This window comes from Nanorana parkeri, unplaced genomic scaffold, assembly GCF_000935625.1.
Source record: "Nanorana parkeri isolate BGI_ZX_2015 unplaced genomic scaffold, ASM93562v1 scaffold1139, whole genome shotgun sequence".
Lineage (NCBI taxonomy): Eukaryota > Metazoa > Chordata > Amphibia > Anura > Dicroglossidae > Nanorana > Nanorana parkeri.
In genome coordinates, this window is record NW_017307407.1 from 303,420 (window position 1) to 318,388 (window position 14,969).

General features: G+C 41.6%; 1 protein-coding gene across 1 annotated transcript in view; it reads left to right on the plus strand.

Moving 5' to 3' along the window:
- MRPL3 (mitochondrial ribosomal protein L3) overlaps positions 1–14,969 on the plus strand; it is an 83,084-nt gene that overhangs the window by 39,553 nt on the left and 28,562 nt on the right. The window contains exon 7 of the mRNA XM_018568114.1: positions 13,718–13,826. Within this exon, the coding sequence (XP_018423616.1) occupies positions 13,718–13,826 (109 nt within the window). The remainder of the gene's footprint in view (positions 1–13,717; positions 13,827–14,969) is intronic.

Consider the following 14,969-nt stretch of genomic DNA (forward strand, 5'->3'; position numbering starts at 1 on the left):
TATATATTAATATATATATATGTATGTGTGAGTGTATATATGTATATATGTGTGTATATATATATATATATATATATATATAATTCGTATACAGTGTTTTGTACTATGTGTGATGTAATTCTCTCCAGGTAATTTAAAGTTGCCCAGAACTGTTCAGCATATACCATAATGGCTACCTATACTTTTTCTCTAAAGGTCTGGTTAATGTATGTTTAAATCTGAATACATTTAGTGCCCTCGGGAGCCTCTTTAGCCTGTCTCCTGGGTAGTGAAAAAAACACAAACTTGACAGTAATTGATTAGGCTGTTGTGTTCTCCCAGGTTATATCAAGTATATGGATTTTTACAGATTTGACATTCTGCGCTTTAAGTGAACCTGTCAGCAATGTGTAGAACAACCCTGCTTTCCTTGAAATATCAAATGGTTATGTGTCTAGCTGACAGTGTGATAGAATACTAATATACGCTCCAAATGATGTATTCTTTCCTTTTTCGTAGAGCTGTGCACAATTCTTGCTGCTTTATATAATTATATAGATTTGCATCAATACAGATTGCACTGCTGTTGACAAGTTTAAAAATGTTAAATTAAAAAAAAATTGTCGTACTTGTAATTAATACGAGTCCTTGTGTTCTACACACATTTTCCACACTGGAAAAGCTGGACTGATGACCCTCACAGTCATTGATTAAGCAATTTATCTTCCTGCTTCAGCAATGCAGCTTCCTATGTCACCTTTTCACCTCCTGGACAGTGATTCAGCAATATCACCTCGTCAATAAACAAGAAGCTGATCTAGGAAAAAGTCAAGCTGATCCAGGAAGCAGTAATTCTAAACCAGGACTAGCAGAAATCCTAAAGGGTATGTACACCCTAAATTTAATTTTCAGTGTGATCAGCATCATGCCTCCCTGTATACAGTTTTTTGTTGTTGCAGAGTTTCTTACCTGGAGATCCTGCCAGGAGCAGCATTTCTTGTTTCAGGCTGACATTGCTAAGCAGCTACCTCATTATTAGCAGACACATTACCCCCACAGTTTGCCAGTGGGCTGCCTTTCTGATAGACTATATAGCCATTGGCTAACCGAAGGAGCACACACAGAGTTATAGCATTGTCAGCCTATAACACGATGTACTATTGCAGGTAAGAGACCTTGCAATAGATTCTGGAAAAAAAACAATTTGCTCTAGAAAACTTTATACCACTGTGAGGCATGATGCCAAACATGCTGAAAAATAGATTGAGTTTGCATACACTTTAAAAGTGACTGACCCAAAGTATAAATTCTAAGACAATTCCCCCGTCCTTCTCTATGGGGCTACGCGGCCGTACGCCCCCCTACGCTCGCCATTTGTAGGTCCATAGGGGTGCGGGTGATCGTATCCATACGCCGCCGGAATGGAACATGTATGCGTCCCGGCCAGAAAACCCGCACCCCTACGGGCCTGCAAATGAGGTGAGCGTAGGGGGGCATACGGCCGCGTAGCCCCATAGAGAAGGACGGGGGCTGCGTTCTAATCACACGCAGCACCTGTCCTTCCCGGCAGCTACTTGGTACGGCCCCGCACGCAGCACGGAGCTGTACGTGCAGGCCGATTCGTGTGTGAATGAGGCCTAATAGATATGTGGATGGGGGGTTGTAAAGGGGTCATAGATATGTGGCGGGGGGGATAGTAGTTGTGTACAGCTATTTCATGCTTTTTCTTGTAATTAGACAAGTGGATTATAATGGGCAATATTACACTGTAATGTTCCCTATTATAATCTATTTCTCTGATTAAATGATTACAGGTAGGCATGTGATCTATCAAAGCTTGAGACTACGTTAGAATGTGTGACCAGTGACGTGGTCACACATTTTAACGTAATCTCGCCCAGTTTTTCGGTGGTGGACTAGGTGAAGAATTCCAACGCTTTAATTTTTTGGTGGAACTGTATTTTATTTTGAAGGCATGTTTAAATACAATTAAATTAAAATTATTAATTCAAAGCAATCTAAAATATAAACAATCAACGTCCCCCCCTCAGCGGGCACGGTAAAATTATCAAATGTTGACCGGTCCGCGGCGATAAAAAGGTTGGGGAGCACTGCCCTAGACCATCAGGGATTACCCCTAGACCGCTAGGTAATATGCACATACTAAGATGATGCAGCCCCGTTATGTGACCATTAAGCTTGCTATTTACAGAGTTTTTGTAATCATTGTGATGGTCATTTTTGTGGAAATATGATGTAATTATGACGTACGCAGGTGGTTGGTGTTTTTTTTGTTGCACTAGATATATATAGATGTACATCAATTTGTATGTTTGCCAATTTGCCTGATAAAGAAACCCTGTGAGGTTCGGAAACATTGCTTTTTAATGTCATGCTGAAGAAATACCAATAAAAATTATATTCTGATGCTGAATGCTGTGTAGACAACATATCCTCCAAGTTGGTTATAAATAGACCTCATAGTTTGAGTGGGCCATAAGTAAAAAAAAAAATGCAAAATAGTTTATTTATTGTTACATAATTTAAAAATGTGCTCCATCTCCAACTTTGATTAAATAAGTAGCCCTAAGTGAGAATAGATTCATTAATATCACAAATGATTAAGATAAGAATTGTAGTATAAATGTTGCTATTTTCTTTTCCAAAAGTGTACCCAATGTCATTATTCCTTATTTGTTCTGCAGAACCTAGGATTTAATATGGTCTTTCAGGGCCATATAACACAAGCAGTTTGTAGTAGTAATATGTAGGAGCTACGGAAATGTTCTCCTGAGCAACGTGTAGGTTCTTCAAATAGGGATTGAAGGTTGGCAGCATTTAAAACTAGCTTCAGAACAGCTAGCTTCAGTAGCTACTCATGAGGTCAACCTGGCAGCCTCCATATTTCTCTCAGTATATGTGTGCAAGACTTAATTTTTTTCTAATTCCTGCAACAGGCTAGAATATGTATAGGATTTTTTTTTTTCTTCCTCCAAAGGTTTCACCCAAAGAGAAAGAACAGACCCAGGGAATCTGTGAGATGAAGTATGGAGCACTCGCGGAACTACCAGGGTCGCAGCGGTTGCAATTGCGACCGGGCCCTGGCGTTCCGCCACTTGGAGGGGGCAGGGAGGAAGAAGAGGGCCCCCCCCCCCCCCGAGAGTGCCGCTCCTTCACTGCCGCACAGCCACCCGCAGCATGTATGGGCAGCTGTGTGGCAGGGGTGGGAGAGGCTGTCACCAGCAGAATATGCTGCAGGCACCGCCGGGCAGCACATTCTGCTGTGTAAGGACCCGACCCTCTTAGCCCTGCCCCCTGACCGGGGAGATGAGGAAGAGGGCCCTGCTGGAAAAGGAAGGTACGTCTGGAGTGGGAAGAGGGGGGGTGCGGGGAAGTGTGTGTGTGTTCGTGTGTGTGTAGGGGGGGATGCTGGTGATTATAGTGCTCACTTTTATTATAATGTATAGTCCCGCATAGCTGGTGGTATTCTGCATTGCTGTATGATGATTGTGCAGAATAGCACCAACTATGTAGGACTACAAGTCCCAGCAATGCATTATATTTTTAAGTAGGAATACACCAGTGCCAATACTGGGCATTTTCACGAGAGCGCAGATGTAGCCGAATTTGCCGACCTGAGCATCTGCTCTTGCGCACAGACCAGTATTATCAAGACAACCAGGCAACAAACCTTTTCAACAACAACAGACCTGAGCATGTTAGTTGTCTCTGGCTTCAATACTTTGAGAAACTAGCTCAGAACAAGCAGGCAGCAAGAAGTGAAATCGGAGGAAAGTCTAAACTCTTTTTTTGCATACTCATTCAAAATCAGTTACTTTGAACTATGGAAATCATGAAAATACAATGCCAGCCAAGCTGAATTCAGGATTCCTAATCTTGTGTTTTGAATCAGGCACTTAAAATAGTGAAGCACTTGGATTAACACGACAAACACTTTCCCACCTAAGAGCCATTGCCCTGTCAGTTGCCTATCAAGGCACTATACATTGCATTGTGGAAAACAAGGGCTGAGTGTGATTTTTTTTTTTTTTTGTCCCATACCTAGAAGTATAGGTCTCTGGCAAGCATTGGCAATGTGAGAGTGCAGGACACCATGTATAAAATGCTTATAGATCATGCTAAGAGATGAACCTAATACTTGGCCTTGCAGGACTTGTATAGACCAGTGTCTGTGGTATTAATTGAAACCTATGAACCTTGCACCTCCCCTGATGCATTTGGACAGGTCCGAAGATAGGTTGTTTTTTTTTCTATTTGGAAATCATCAATTGTTTTCTTTCACAGAGCACCAGAGTTAAAGTTAAATCTTAAAAATGTAAGGACCTTTAACTATTAACCAAAATGTATCTTATTTGTGTATCACTCGGCTGTAGATGCTCAAATCATCTCTGAATTGGTGCTGACACTGTCCTTCCTTCTGGAGGGTGGATACTTTTGTTCCCCATGGTCCCTGTGTGTGTTGTAAAGTAGCCACCGATCCAAGCTCTCTCCTGTGATGGACTATAATCTCAATACAAATTAGTAAATTTAACGTGAGATTGTAGTCCATTACAGGAGTGAGCTTGGAGTGGTACTTTACAACACACGCAGGGACCATGAGGAACAAAAGTAGCCACCTCCACAAGGACGGGCAGTATCAGCATGAATTCAGAGATGATTTCTAAATCTACAGCTGAGTGATATACAAATAAGATACATTTTGGTTAATAGTTAAGGTATTTTTTAAGATTTAATTTAGCATGAATTCAGAGATGATTTAAAGCTGAGTGATGCACAAATAAGTTACCGTACTTTAATGTTAATAGTTAGGGTGCTTGAGTGCATTTTTAAAGATTTAACTCCTGAGTTTAGTGTCACTTTAAGAGCACTGTAAAAGCAAACCGTATATACCTATTGGAAATACATTTTATCTGTTTTCTAATTTTCTAGTTTTTTTTATTGCCTTATATTTTTAGGATACTCATTTGTTTTGTGTATATAGAGGTGTATTCCAGTGTGTAAATCACAGCTAATGTGGTACATCACTGGTTGTATGGCTGCCTTCTTGGATTTGAGCAAATCTTTCAAGGCAACCTATTCAAGATAAGCAATCAGTCGAGTTTTTAATTTTTTTTCTATTTTAAGAAAAAGACAGCATGCACTTGAAGCAGATGATGTGCATTCTGTGTGGTCTAATATATAACATTAGCTGATGTCAAAGCTTGTGCATGAAGTCTTCTCAAATCCATTGAAAGCTTATCTTGAGATATGAAGCAAATAAGTGGCTTTTTGTTTCCTGGAGCTTAGACTCAAGTGGTTCTCGAATCTGATACAAGTGTTTGCTACATTCATTAAAGTTATCCAATCATTAACAGTCCTGATGGTCTTTAGTACAAATGTTCACATCAAAGTCCTACCATATAATCTTTATCACCGTGCAGCTGCAGAGCATGGCAGGAGGAAGCACAGGTCTAGATGGAGGCAAATTTCTGTTCTCTTTTGAATGCCAGTGGAGGACCTAGATGGAGCCTGCCCTTTGAGTAGCATTATTAATTTCCGTGGTGCTGATGGCCGGCTCGTCTGCACATTGCAAATGCATGACACTGTGCAGAAATTTGAAGCAACCCCTTACAGTCATTCTATTCATCTATAGATGTGTAATTTATATAATAGAAAGTTCTGCCTTTAAAGAAAAACTGTGGGCAAGCTCAAAACTTACCCTTTCAATGGGGCTACCCCCGTTTGCAAGGGTTAAGTGCTTGTTTTGTCTACGGAGATACTTTTAAGCTGTTTTTAATTACCTGATCCTCTGACCCACGTGCTCCCTCCAGACTGCTAGACCAGTCCCTGCAGCCTCCTCTCCCCTTTGCTCTCTCTAAGGACCACTGATATCACATCTTATGCATGTCAAGGGGCATTCCAACATCAGAAGTGACGGGGTAGAGAGGTGAGCGCCAATCACATTGGGAGCCTGGATCAGGTAAGTAAAACAGCTTTATTTGAGTCCCCTAGACAAAGCGAGCACTTTACACTTGCAGTGCGGGGGTTGCCCCACTGCAAAGGTGAGTTTTTTTATATTTTTAATTTCCTGGAGTTTTTCATTATTTGCATAATAAAGCGCACCAGGTTTCAAGGCTCCTGGCATGCTCTATGAGGGGAACAAAACTGAACCCCTTTATATGGAGTTTTATTTTATTTTTCCCCAAAAGTGCAATTCTGTGTTTTTTACAAAAATAAGTTGTTTTTTATGCAAGTTAAGTTCTGCTGTTACTGAGACACAGATTCCCATTTTGTGTCAATGTCAGGTTGTTGCAGCCTGGTGGTGTGGCTGGCTGGGGATTCAGTTCAAAGCATCAGTAATAACTTCTCATTAATAAATTCATTTCTGCTTAAGGCCCATTTTGGACCCATTACTAGGAAACTATGGGGGATTTTTCTGGAACAGCAAATTGTTTCCCTGGTGAATCTTTGCAGAAAGGACATAATCTCTCAGATATGTATCATACATACTGGCAAGCTTTGATGTTATGGTGTCTAAGGGTTAAAGCATAATTTTCTGTGATACAGTAAAATTCTGTCTTTGTTAAAGGGAAACAAATCCGATCTACTTTGTAAAATCCAAGGTTTTTAGAGCACATTTTCTCATTGTAATCAAGTATGCAGATAGGCTTATAATGGACTAAAGCAATCCAATGTTATGTAATTGTAATGCATAATATTATTACACTGCATTTGGTTTATTGGAACTAATTTGATTTATTTCTTTTTTTTACTGTGAATGTACTTCTATAGGGAGTATAGAGAATGTTAATTTAGAGAGAGCACTATATTAAAGTTATAAATTATAAGAAAAAAAAGAAATTAAATAATTAAAAAAAAAACAAAACATAATACTATGGACAGGACCACACAATTCACCTATTCTGCATGCATTTAGTGTTGCCATATGCAGTTAATATTTAGCAATAGCTTTATGGGTGTTATTTAACTATATTACCAAACAGACAAAAGGTTCTATTTATATAGCAGAAAATATGACTTTCACAAACATTCTTTGGTTGAGAACCATTTAGTTCAGTGGTTCTCAACTCATGGGTCGCGACCCAAAAGTGGGTCGCGACACCTTCTGCAGTGGGTCGCGGCGTCCTTCCTGCAAAGAGCAGCCCATGTTCAGGAGGGAGACATAGAGGGGTGATTTGTGCGAGCCAGCCTGTGGGAACTATATATTGAAAACTGTTCCCTCTCATACACCCCCCTGCGCGTGAACTGACCCGGGGAAATCGGGGACTATTTCCTCACTTTCGGGCGGCGGAATAATATGGAGAGGCGGAATAATATCGAGAGGAGAATGAGCTGGTCCCGCCTCTTATGGGCGGAGCTAAGAGGGCCGTCTCTTAGCTCCACCCCCTGGTCGCCAAGACGAGGAAGAGGGCCATGGGCCTGAAGGAGAGGGAAGGTAAGTTTGGAGTGGGAGGGGGCGCTGGGAAGAGAGAGAGAGTGTATGTGTGTTTTGCTGGGACTTGTAGTCCTGCATAGCTGGTGGTAATCTGCATTGCTATATGATGATTATACAGCAATGCAGAATAGCACCATCTATGTAGGACTACAAGTCCCAGCAATGCATTATAGGGTGGGGTTTGGATGCTGGTGGTATTCTGCATACCTTACTTTTATTATAATGTATTGCTGGGACTTGTAGTCCCGCATAGCTGGTGGTATTGTGCATTGCTGTATGAAGATTATGTAGCAATGCAGAATAGCTCCATCTATGTAGGACTACAAGTCCCAGCAATGCATTATATTTTTTAGTAGGGATACACCAGTGTTAATAGTTAGTGTTGCCTTCCCAGAGACCATGGAAGCTGAGAGAAGTAGGCAGGCTGGCAGGGAGAGGTTTGCAGTTTTGTTAATAATGTGTGGTGAACAGATAAAAACAGATCATAATGTCCATGCTGCTAGCTCTTCCCCTGTCAGTGCAGAAGCTGGGAAAGGGGGGGGGGAGCATTAGCAGGGGCTCTGCTGCTCATTTTCTATAAGTATAGCCGCCCAGATCACTTGTAGCAGCCTACTTGTGTGGCGTACCATCACCACCCCCCCGCACCACCACCCTCCGTAGTTTTCAGGGTCCCCTGGCAAATTCATTCAGGATGGAGAGAATTTATAAAGTGATAAAAAAATAATAAAAATTTAAAAAAAGAAATTAAAACCAACCCTGCCGCCCTACCATCTGCCTGCAAATAAACATGTGCACATGGGGCATGCGTGTGTACTTAAAGGACGATTGTGCCATACAGGTTAGGTATCACTGCGAATGTGAAACTATTTTTGGGTCGCGACTTAATGACCAAGGACAAATGTGGGTCCTGAGGTTACACAGGTTGAGAACCACTGATCTAGTTACATGTGCTTTAAATGGGAGTGATTGATTCTCCACCAGCGAATGTTTGGGAAAGTCACATTCTCTGCTTCATAAATGGACCTCCACACCAAACGCAGAGCAGTTACAGAACGGATCAAAACGGCATTCAATGTATTCCAATGGTATTTTGGGCTCTAATTCACACCGCAGAGTTCAGTTCCAGAGCATGTAAAAAAACTGCAGCAAGCCTTATTTTTCCTGCTCTGGAACACATGCAAACGCATCAAAAACACATGCAAAAGCCCTGGAACGCACTAAAAGCCCATTTTAGGCTAAAAAGAATGTATATATATATTTATTTTTATTTTCAAAAACGGGCCAGAATGCTTCAAAAATGCGGCAAAACACACTTCACTGCGTGTGCAGAAACTCATGCAGATCTGGTCTGCATTTGGTGTGAACAAGCCCTTAGTGTTAAATAAATGTTGCTCTTTACTTGACTTAGATGGATGCTGTTTTACAAAAATGCGTGACTTTAAAGCCAAACACAGGGCTAATTTTTAAATCTATTTGAAGGTCTTCCAGCAGCTTTAAAAGAGAAGCATGGGGTAAGTGTTTTTCCCCATAGTTCTCTTTAGGGTCACGGGAGGACATATAGTTAGCATCCTCCCGTGACCCAAAGCTCAAGCCTGCGATATACTGAGAGCGCCGCAGCCGGGACGGATCCCGACAATACTGTCGAGATCCATCCAGCTGCGTGACTGACAGCTGGCTCTGCCTATCTAGAGGCAGAGCCAGCTGTGCCCAACCCTCCCCAGTTCATTCCTCCGCTCAGTGCTGGAGGATTGGAGAGGGGATGAGGGGCGAATCCCTGCAGGGAGACGATCGGGAAGTGAGCTGATCGATGCATGTTTCTGCTCACTTCCCGATCGATAGAGCTGACCTGTGACAGCTTCTTTGTCACAGGTCGGCTTTAAATGAGAGGATGAGTGGAAATCATTCACCTCATAGTTCTCCTTTAACAAAAGAAAAAGATTATACTGCAATATTTGCCTTCAATTCAGAGCTTTCCCCTGTAGTAGTTCAATTTCACCACAATTATGACCGTTATTCACCCCGAAGACTAAGGACATACTTTAAGTGAAGGGCATCATAAGCTCACCCTGTCTACATGATTGAGGACCACCCACCGCTAAGGTAGATTAGGAGGGTAACAGGACCCAGTGCATCATATGACCGGCCTGACGCCTGTGATTAAACAATTAAGGTGTAGCATATTATTTTTGTGTTTATGGTATTCCCCCCCCCCCTGTAAGCAGGTTCAGAAAGTTGCCGTAATCTGCAAACCTGTAGATACCCGATTGCTTCAAAGTGAAGTCCTTTCCTTTTCCAATGTAAGGGCTGCTGTGAAGAATTACAGGGGTTCCGCCTTACAAAAGATTTGAGTATTTATGCTCGTTTTGTGTAAAATTACATTGAATAATTTTAGGGCTGGTAATGATTAAAAATTTTCGTGTTTGATTATTGGAAACATTTTTTAATCGATTTATTTCGAATAATTATAATGCACATACGGATCCAACTACATTGGCCTATACATATACAGCACAGCAATGAAGTAATAAAATGAACTAGGATCACACTAATCCAGCATGTTATTTATCTCACGTGCCCCACTCAATATGGCCGCCGCTTGAGTGGGGCAACTCAGAATATTAACGTGCTGGATTCGTATGATCCTAGTTAATTTTATTACTTCATTGCTGTGCTGTATGTGTATAGGCCAATGCCATGGCTGGCGCTCGTGCAGAACAAGTACTCAGCGGCACAAGTGGCTCCGCCGGCTAACGAAGGGAAGGGGGGAGGTCAAAAGCACACTTAATTCCCACCTCCTGATCTCCTCAGTAATCCTCTTCAATAATGTGACTGGCTTTCCAAGTATTTAAAAGAAAACCTGAAGCTATGAGAGGTGAGTACCGATCAAAAAAAAGTAACGATTAATAGAGCAATTAATCGTTAATTTTCGCAGCCCTAAATAATTTTAATGTGTACCTACAGTAATTGGGTTACTTTTTTAAATATCTGCCTGGGGTTGTGTAATTTAAGGGCCCATTTACATTTTTTATTTGAATGGGCTTCTTAATGCACTTAGAAAATGACATTTACAATTTTTAGCAATGCAGCACACAACGTAGGCTAGTGCATTACACTGCGTTGTGGTGCTTTGCCAACGCAGGTATATGGGGGTACTATTCAGAATCAACATGCGTAATGTACAACTCCAAAACAGCTATGTGAATTCCGCCTAAGTGACAAACTGTTAAGAAAAGTTTCTGCAGATAGGTTGTTTTGTCTGCTTGTCATGTGACGTCATCAGTCTCTCTCCTTCATCCTTGTGTCTGCACTTATGCAGATTTCATGGCACCGAGGCCACATAAAACAAGAAATTAAACATTCTCTATGCTTTTTGTGTTCACATGTATCTATTCCAGTATAAATGTACCCAGGTAACTACTGTATTTTTCCATGTATAAGACTATACTTTTTCTTAAAAATATTTACCTAAAAATGGAGGGGGCGTCTTATACACGGGGGGCAGAGAGGAGAACCGCTGTTGCGAAACTGCCGATACCTCTGCAAACTAGCCTCACGAGTGAAACTTCCAAATGCAGAGACAAGCTAACAGGTTTCCTCCAATCATGAGCCTTATGTACCCGACGTCAGCTGATGCTGCGGAGAGCATGTAGCCAGTGCCCAGATGCAACAGAGAGCCCATAAAAATGTCAGAAAACAAAAAAAAATACCGGTATCAGTAAGCAGCTGTCTTACTCTGCAAAATTTAAACTGGATGTAATCGGTTATGCAAAAAAGCATGGAAAATAGTGATTTCTGAATTTTGGGTAAGAAAAGTGGGGGGCGTCCTATACATGGGGGCGTCTTATAGACGGAAAAATACGGTAAGGAATTTGTGGACCAGATAGACAATGTCACTAGCCACTCTTAATGGACTTATAGCGAGTTGCCATAATACATTTTAAAAGTATTTTTAATTGAATTGTAACGCAATGTCATCTTTTAAAGAGGCCATAAAACTGAAGCCTTTATAGAAGTGAATATTCCAGCAGAGGCTTTAGGAACAAAGCCATGGAGAGATCCAATTAAGTGGTGACAAGCGCTGTTTTTTAACCTACTTTCCACTTGGTATGTTTGTATTATTACATAAAAAGCATGTTCCTTGCTTAGGTTGGCATCATCAGGTGAGCTGTCCCACTGGGCATCATGCCTGCTAAAACGCATCCATAAATTTAGGAAAGCAGCTGCTAATTACCAAGGCAAGTGGGTCTCCTAATTGCCAGTTTTCTGCTGCCCAGGACTGTTCCACTTCAGTGCCTGCCTGAGAATAAAGTTCATTTGACAACACGTTTATGAAGTTGCAATGAGCATTTTAATGATTGCATGTTGTGGTATTGACCTAATTTCTGACACCTGATACCAGCATAGTTACACCTGAGAAATTTGTGCGCATCTTGTTGACTGAATTTAGGATTGTTTTATAAAGGAAAGGAATGGAAACAGCTACTTATTTTTGAATGTGATCTCCAGGGACACAGGTGCAAGTAAAGAGCTAATATATCGCACACTCAAAAACTTCAGACTTTAGCTCTCACAATCTATGAAGAACACCCAATTTACCTTGCATTTAAAACATATGGCGCTATACATATGAATTCCATTTCTAAGGAAGGATTTTTGAAATACAGTAAATGATAGTGTGTTCTTTGGCATCCCGAGGATAATATGGATGGGGCTCAGATAAGAGAATACAAAAAAACAGATCCAATAGTGGAATATGCAATAATATTTTATTAAAATACAAGATTAAAGACACTCACATTAAAAGGTGCTACATCGTGTCATGTAATGAATTCAGAACACACAATACCGCTGTACCGCTGTTGTCATTACCTGGTATTCACAGAGTGTGCAGCAGTGACGTGTAGTGGAGTCCGTTCTCGGTGAGTCATTTCCCGTGCCCGCACCTGCTCCGCCCCAGCCCGCCTCCGCCCGTCCATGCTCCGTCGGCTAACGAAGGGAAGGGGGAGGAGGATGCCAAAGAACACACTATGTGCTTCTAAATCTAGGGCACGCTGAGTGCAAATATCAACTCTTAGGTCAAGTGAGGAATGTAGATCGAGCTGAACATCTTAATGCCTGCCGCTTTGTAGGTCTTGTTGGAAGGTAGAGAAGCACATGTTTTGTCATGGGATACAGGACATGTGCAAGGACCCATTGCTTGATCTGTAAATTGAGACACTGATTGGGGCCTTAACCCTTGAGGTCTTGCGCCTCAAACCCCGTGGCCTCAGGCCTCAAACTCTTATGCCCCTTCCAAAACTTAAAGTTTTGTGTTTTTTTTGTTTATTACAAAATTACATTACTATACTTGAAATTTAAACTTTGTGTTTTGTATTCATGCAAATGGAATATTGTAAAGATCGGTAAAAAATAGTCCTTTATAAGAAATATCTCTTACTTTTTCCCTTGTCCTTGCTACCAGCATTTTAGATTTAATTAGGAAAGATCTTATAGGAAGGAGGCCTGAAAATTAGACATGCACCAATACCAAGTATTTGGGCAAGTACTCGTACTCCCCCAAATGCTCCAATACGTATCCTGATAGCAGAACTTCTGGTCAGAGGGAGATTTCCTCTGACCAGCAGTGCCACGAGGGAACATGGAGCCGGCTTTCCGGCCAATCAGGAAGCCGGGCCGCAGGTTATGATTTGGCTTCCCGGCCAATCAGCATGTAGCCGGCATCCCGGGCAATCGGGAAGCCGGGCCACAAGTCATTACCCGCGGCCCAGCTCCCGGATTGACCAGGAAGCTGGCTCCATGCTGATTGGCTAGGAAGTCGGTTTCCCAGCCAATCAGTATTGAGCCAGCCGAACAGCATGGAGGCGGTTTCCCGGGCAATCGGGAAGCCAGGCCACAAGTAATGACCCGGCTTCCTGATTGGTCAGGAAGCCGGCTCCATGCTGATTGTTTGGGAAGCCGACATCACCAACCAAACAGCATTGAGCTGGCTTACCGGGCAATCAAGAAGCCATTCAGCAGGTAATAACACGCTGCCCAGCTTCCTGATTGCCCGGTAAGCTGCTTCTTGCTAGTGGAAGTACCAGTATTGGCGACTACCAAAAGCTAAATATCGGTACTCGTACTTGATACCGAAAAACCGGTATTTGTGCATCCCTAATGGGAATATTTACTTAACTCGGCCTATGATTTACTTGAAAAAAATACAGTATGTACCTGCTATGGGATGATGTAAAACCCACATTATCATTACACATTTTTAATTTTTTGCGTCTTTTATTGCAGGATTGGTAAAGGATTTCAGGGAGTAATGAAAAGATGGGGATATAGTGGACAACCAGCATCACATGGACAAAGCAAAACACACCGTAGGCCTGGTGCTATCGCTGCTGGAGTAAGTGAAGAATTGGCTTCATACTTTTTTACATTTCATGCTGAGAACAACCTTTTACATACTAATAGTGTTCAGTATCCTCTTTTCTCTTAGGCTCGGTTCACACCTAGGCGCTGTGGGAACGCTCACAAACACGAAACGTACTTGTGTTGCCATTACCAGTTAATGGCAACCCAAACACGGCTAGGAGTACGTGCGTTCTTCCTGTGCATTTGCACGCGCTGAAACGCGCACAAACGCAGAAGAAAAAACCCACGGAATGCATGTCTCACATTTTGCTACCTGCACTACTTTTTCGCGTTTGTCGCACATATAGAAACCCATTGAAATTAATGGGGACGTGTGGCAAAAGCGGAGAACAAATACGCGCAAATGTGCTGCCTTGTTGTGAATGAAGCCTTGGGCCTCTAAAAGGTAAGGTAATCAAAAACTGATATTTCAGTAATTAGTGGGCATTTGTGAGTTGCATCACCAACTAACCTCTTGCCATATAGGGGCTAGCTTTTATATCTCATCGCTAGTGATCCTTCATCTGTGGTCTTTGAAAAACCAAGGAACGGGAATATTGCACTTTTTTTTTTTTTTTCCCCCATATTGTAAAATAAATAGAGACGTGATAAGTATGACCATGCTCGTACTGATCAATGAAGTGGACTACACTTCACTTAAGAAAACCATGACTTATTTTACAAATGCATCTTCCTAAGACTAAACTGTCTGTTATGGGTGAACTAAACAGCAAAAGGCTATCATCTAAAGTGTTAAGGATCCCGGATGCATCAACTTTTGCATTATAAAGCTTCTAAGTGTGTTCACTTAGTACCATTGATTTGACCGAGGCACAGAAAAAAGGCTAATCTCCCCAAAGAGCCTTACAGAGATTGTAACCCTTTTAGCCTTTCTCCCAATTTGAGACTAAAAAGCAAAAATTGTTAAAGCAGCACTTTAATATAACTGCTTAATGGGAAGTAGTAAATTAAGAGTTGTTTTTATGTGGTTCTCGTTATGTTATAGTAAGTTTAGATACAGCCAGTGCTTAGCAGTGCGAGCAAACTAAAAAATCTATTACATATATGATGCAATCTGTCAATAGCATTAACACAGCTGTGTTTTTTTTTTTTTTTTTTTTTTTTTTCCCAAAAC